This window comes from Trachemys scripta, unplaced genomic scaffold (assembly GCF_013100865.1).
Source record: "Trachemys scripta elegans isolate TJP31775 unplaced genomic scaffold, CAS_Tse_1.0 scaffold_28, whole genome shotgun sequence".
NCBI classification, from domain to species: Eukaryota; Metazoa; Chordata; order Testudines; family Emydidae; genus Trachemys; species Trachemys scripta.
Genome location: NW_023260513.1, coordinates 66077 through 72108, shown reverse-complemented (window position 1 = coordinate 72108; position 6032 = coordinate 66077). Strand labels below are relative to the sequence as shown.

General features: G+C 51.6%; 1 protein-coding gene across 1 annotated transcript; it reads left to right on the top strand.

The window, feature by feature from the left end:
• The first annotated feature begins 175 nt into the window (after nt 1-175).
• LOC117870377 (putative N-acetyltransferase 8B) lies at nt 176-1742 on the top strand. Its single transcript, XM_034757512.1, is given in 4 exon segments — nt 176-191; nt 844-956; nt 959-1139; nt 1372-1742. Coding segments are annotated over 4 exon segments (558 nt in total). The 3' UTR covers nt 1620-1742.
• Nucleotides 1743-6032: the final 4290 nt, after the last annotated feature.

Genomic DNA, 6032 nt, shown 5'->3' with positions numbered 1-6032 from the left:
ATACTATCAGGTTATTTGGTACATGCCAGCAGTGTGCTTGGTCCCACACCAGGCATAAATGAAACCGTCTCTTGCAGTAAGAAGTTCGCAATCTAAGGTCCTGATTCTGCAAACTTCTCTGCGTGGGTGGAGCCTGCATCCATGTGAGCAGGTTGCAGGATCGGGGCCTTAGGGTATGTTTACCCAGCAACGTAAGCTCAGGGTTAAGAGAACTCGAATTAGCAGACCCGGCTTTGTTAACCTAGGCCTAGAATGTCTACACTCATCTGTAACCCCAGGTTAGGAATTGTTGAACCCTGGGTCCCAACCTGGGGGTTCAGCATCTACACTGCATTATGCAGGCCTGAATCCAACCACCCATATCCCAGACCTCCTAGCACCCTCCCAAAATGCTCCCCACCACAGCCCGGGCTCCCTGGGTGGCCTGGCTCTGGGTTCTGGTGTGGCCAGGGGGCGGGGCCATGGGGGAAGAGGAGGAGCAGGAGGTGGCACCACAGAGGGGGGCGGGGCTCCTGTAAGTGTCCTGTTTTTGCATTTTGACAAAGCGGTCACCCGAGGGCCCACATTGCGCCCAGGCAGTGGGAAAACCTGCTATGTTATTTGAGTTAGCAACTGCAGGCCTTGATGTTAAAGATCCCCAAAGCATGGGTGCACCCTCTGGGCTGCCCACCCTCCCTTCTCCGAGGCCTGGGGAGACTCTGGGGTGACACCTCCATTTTTCGTCCCTATGCTGCTGGTGGGACCCAGAATCGCTGGAGAGGAGGGGACGGGCTGATCGAAGGGAGCTTCTGGTTATCTGTGGGTCATTTTAGTTATCAACATTTAGCCCTGGTTCCTTCCTAGTCCCCTTTATATTTAAACCCTATCCTTTCCCCTTGGCTCATCTGTTCTATCTGGGTGTGAGCCTCGTGCTGGTCCTGAGCTCCGGCTCCCTCCTCCTTTCTCTGCTGGCTGCCCCGTCCTGTTAGCTGCAGGCTGGCTTCTGATGGACTCGTACTATGTTCAGTACGTAGAGTGGTGTCTCAGGGAGGACCTGTGGGACATACAGAAAACCTACATGAAGAGGGAAGAGTCCCATTTCTGGGTGGCTGAGTCTGAAGGGGAAGTGGTGGCCCTTGTATCTGCCAAGCCCGCGTCCCGTTATATCAGGGGTTCTCAAACTGGGGGTTGGGACCCCTCAGGGGGTCACGAGGTTATTACATGGGGGGGTCGCGAGCCTCCACCCCAAACCCAGCTTTGCCTCCAGCATTTATAATGGTGGTAAATATAAATTAAAAACACTTTTTTACATAAGGGGGGGATCGCACACAGACGCTTGCTATGTGAAAGGGGTCACCAGTGAAAAAGTTTCAGAATCACTGCGTTATATAGACGATGAGCGCATGCTGGAACTGGCACGGCTGTCGGTCAGATAGAGCCATCGGAACAGGGGCATTGCCAGAGCGCTGTCCGGGACAGTCCTTAGCTTTGCCCAGCAGTGTGGCTACAAGGCGGTGATCCATGATGAATCTGGAGGGCCAGAGGCTGTACCGGAGCCTGGGGTTCAGAGAGATCTACCATTTCTCTTTCAAAAAGCTAGTGGGAAAGATATTCGAGGATATTACTGTGAAAGTTACTAGTGACCCCCCTTAACAGCTAGCAGCCTTTATGTCATCCAGTGGCCATTAGGGGAAAGCAAATACCTCACTACACAGTAGCCTGAACTTTTAAACTGTCTTCTCTCCTCTGCCTTGAGGCAGAGGGAACTAGCCCCAAGCCGGTTTTCACTGACCAGATAGCAGAAGCACAGGTCTGGCAACCACCAATCAAGTGTTAACACGGCAAGGGCCTTTGTCTGAATGTGAATAAAGGTCTCTAAAATGTGTCTAAGACAGAGTTTTTGTACCAAGGTGCAAAGCTCTCCTTTCTTCTGCAGAATAAAGCAATTCTTCCTTATCCCTGTCTGGCTGTTATTGGCTCTCAGCTAGGTGGACCCGATATTTTGGTGACAGTTTCTGGTGACTCTGCCGGGACTCTCCTAGCTCGGACATTGGACTCCGGACAGCTGCAGCGAACTGGGAACGGCGCCAACGGGGTGTTTTGCCCCTTTTCTCTGCGTCACCACGGCCCCTGGGGTTTGTGTTCCGATAAGGTGAGCCCTAATAGGATAAGGAGATACCATCTTGTTCTGGTTCTGGTCTGGTTCTGTTCTAGTTAACCGGTTAATGAATTTCTGTCTCATACGTTGGGCGTTAGGTGTGTGGACAGAACTGAGCCTCTCATTCGTAATTCCTCAGAGTGGAAGCCATCGCGTGCGATGAAGCTCTGAGGTCGAATTGGGATCCTTCTGTCCCGTCCCCTGTAGTGGCCAGTATTAGTAGAAATTCCTGTAATAGGATCCTATTAGGCCATAATTCCCTCTGTTCTCTGTGTAATTCTCTGTTAGCGTGTCAGCAGGCAGATGGGTGGGTCTCTGGTAAAACCCTCAAAGGATAGTCCTTTGGATTATATGTTAAGCAAATGGCCCTTACCCGGTGTTCAAAAAGGGATGTCAAGGAAGCGTTTTTTACAACTTTGCACCCAGGATTGGCCAGCCCTGGGACTGCATGGCCCGAGTATGGCTCCTTTGATATTCCTACCCATTTAACTCCCTTGCGCCTGACATTGGAAAACCAAGCGCCGGGGCAAATGGACTATTGGTTTTTGTGGGACGATGATGCTCATCGTCGCTTGAAGAAGGTACAGATTCAGGCCCCTCTATTCCCGAAAGCTTCTGCCCCTCATGAAGCTGATTGTTGGGAGGATATCCCCCCCCATGTATTGCCCTAGACCACGGCCACCCCCGGCGGCAGCATTACCAACTGTGGCGGACCCAGTACCCTCCTCAACGGAGCCCGGGGCAGCAGTTTTACAGAGACAGATCCCACCAGCAAAGATTGAGGACACCACAATGCAGGTCAGCGAATCAGCTAGTGGAGCCACCAGCAGTGGGTACACTACTTCCCTGCCTGTTCCCATCCTTAATCCGTCCCATACAAGGAAGGGGACACTCTATGGAAAAAAGGTAATTAATATCCAAGCACCCCTCTGGACCATCCCAGTCCCTACAATGGATGGGAATGTTGTAGACCTTTATGTTCATGTCCCCTTTACCACTGAAGATCTTATAAATAATAATAAAATAAATAATAATAAATAAACTGGCAAACCACTACGCCTCGCCTTAGGGACGACCTGGATGTCGTTCACAGGCGATTCCGTACCATTTTCCAGTCTCATAATCCTGATTGGCAAGACATGGGCCAACTTTTAGATTGCCTATTGCACACGGAAAAGAAAGAGCGGGTACTAAGGGGGGTCCGGGAGGCTGCAGAGGCCGCCAACGACGGTCGCAATTTTATAAGGCTCATCAATCCATTGAAACCCGAATAATTTAACCCAACAAGCAAATCTAAAAAAATTCCTAAACTATATTTTGACAGGCATAAAACAAGCGGAAAAAAAAACTTTAAATTGGACAAAGGTCCATAATACTGTGCAAAAATCAACAACACCCTTCTGACTTTTATAAAAAACTTTGTAAAGCATTTTGTATCCATACTAATATAGATCCCAAGGCCACGGACACACAGTCCACGGTCAGGCTTATTTTTATTTCCCAGTCAGCCCCACACATCGCAAAGTGGTTGCAGCAGCTTGAAAGCGCTAAAAAAAAAAAATCCCTGAAGGAACTGGTAAGCGTGGCCACCCAGGTATATCATACAAAAAAAAAAAAAAAGATTCAAAAGACCAAACAGGTGAGGATGCTAGCAGCCCTTGTAAACACTGGAAATAAAAAACAGGGAGGGCAGCAGGAACCCCCCAAGTGGCAATCAAATTGGGATTAGGGAGGGTAGATATTTCGGTAACATTACTCTTTGTTATAGATATGACATCCCATCAGGGAGAAGCTGAGTCAATGTGGTCTCAGGTGGACATATGCCGGGGAATGTCACTTATTCAAGATTCACTTTAGAAAAGAGAGAGAGAGTGTGTGTGAGAGAAAAATCTGGATTTTTGGGGGTAGATTTCAGCTTTATGCCAACGAATGTATTCATCTGGCTCGCTCTATGAATCCATCATTGCAGCATTTGAGCACCTCACTGGCATCTGTGGGTTCATCCTCCCAGGCCCCGCCCTGTGGCAAGGAAGTTCTGTCATCCCTAGGGGACAGATGAAGACTGGGAGGCCCAGCGATGCCACAGTGAGGAGAATGGGATAAGCACCTCTACAAAATAGAGATTAAGTGACAAGGCTGTGCAGGAAATCAGTGGCAGGGCTAGGAATCCAAACCCAGATTTCCCGAGCTGCACTTCAGTGCCATAACCTTATTGTCCCATTGTTTCTTTGTACTCCCCCATCTGTCAGCCCGTGTCCATCTGTTGTCTTGTGTTTTAGACTGTGAGCTCTTTGGGACAGAGACCGTCTTTTTATTGTATGTTTGTACAGTGCCTAGCACAACGGGATTCTGGCCTCCTGAGTGCTACACTACCACAACTAATTATTCATCATAAGTAAGCACACTACCAGCCTTCCTCCATCTGCGACTCCTTCTTGCTGCTGACCTGCAGGAGGGAGGGAGTGGCACCTAAACAGAGGGTGGGCTGGGAGGAATGGTGGGGTAGGCTGCAGCGTCAGTAGGAACATTGCACCCTTGAGCGAAGATCTTCAGTGGCTGACGAAGGGGTGAACAGCAGTCCAGGAATTGCAGGAAACGGAGAGAATCTCTGCTGATCTGAAACAGTTCGTGCTTCAATCTGCACTGGATATACTGCGAACGGGCCCCCGGGGAGCAGATTTCAGGGTTAATACGTTCCTGACACACTCAGCAAGGAAAATGGCTGATTGAAGGCTTCAGTTACTTCAGGTTGTATTGATTTCCCACCTGAGTGATCATCTCCTCTCTAACCTTAGGATCAAGGCGTGTGTGTGTGGGAGGCGAAATATGCACCTGGGGGAGGACGGCGCTGGCACACAGATGCTTTTTGTGTTTTTGTTACCTTTTCCTTCCACGTATACATGGCGGGTGGAGGGTCTGGGGCTCTCCACAGCGGCCCAGGCTCCCTGGGCGGCTCTTACCATGGCCCTGATCTGGCTTCTGGCCTGGGCAGGGGGCGGGACCTTGGGGGGAAGAGGAGGAGCAGGGGGCGGGGCCTCAGAGAAGAGGAGGGACAGGGGCGGGGCCTCAGAGAAGAGGAGGGACAGGGGGCGGGGTCTAGGGGGGAAGAGGAGGAGCAGCGCACTTCTACACAGGTTCTGGCACTCCTGTGGGGGCCCCCAAATTGGCTGAGGCCCCTGGGCAGAGGCCCCATGGGCTTGTGCGTTAATCCGCCACTGCATCCACCTATATCTTAACTCCCATTGGCAGTGATAGGAACCGTGATTGCTTAGGCAAGGGCTGAATTTGGCCTTCACGTTTCCTGTAGGAACTGGAATTGTTATCCCCATGTGTCTGTTTGTTCTTGTGCTTTGTGGATTCGTCTGTTTTGGCCACGTTAATCCAAGTGTACTAAAAAGAAGTGTAACCCTTCTGCCAGGTGGAGCCAGCAGCAACCAGGGCCGGGTTCAATACCTAGGGGTCCCTTTCCATTGATACAACACAGAACCGGCTCGAGCCCCCACCCAGTAACCTGAGAAAATTACACCACCCCTGGGTGCCTTGGAGAGGCAAAACTTCCCCTCTCGCAAGCACAGAGTCTGAGGGTAGAAAAGAAACATTTAATGAAAGGAGGGAAGTCACTAGGGTTACCATACGTCCTGATTTTCCCGGACATGTCCGGCTTTTTGTACTTCAAATCCCTGTCTGGGGGGAAATCCCCAAAAGCCGGACATGTCCGGGAAAATCGGGACATGCGGGGCTGGAGGTGCTGGGCCGGGGGCCGGGGCCGGGCCGGGGGCCGGGCCGGTGGTGCTGAGCCGGGGGACGGGGGATGGGGCCGGGCCAGCAGTGCTGAGCTGGGGGTGCGGGGCGGGGGCTGGCAGTGCTGGGCCGGGGGCCGGGGCCGGGCTGGCGA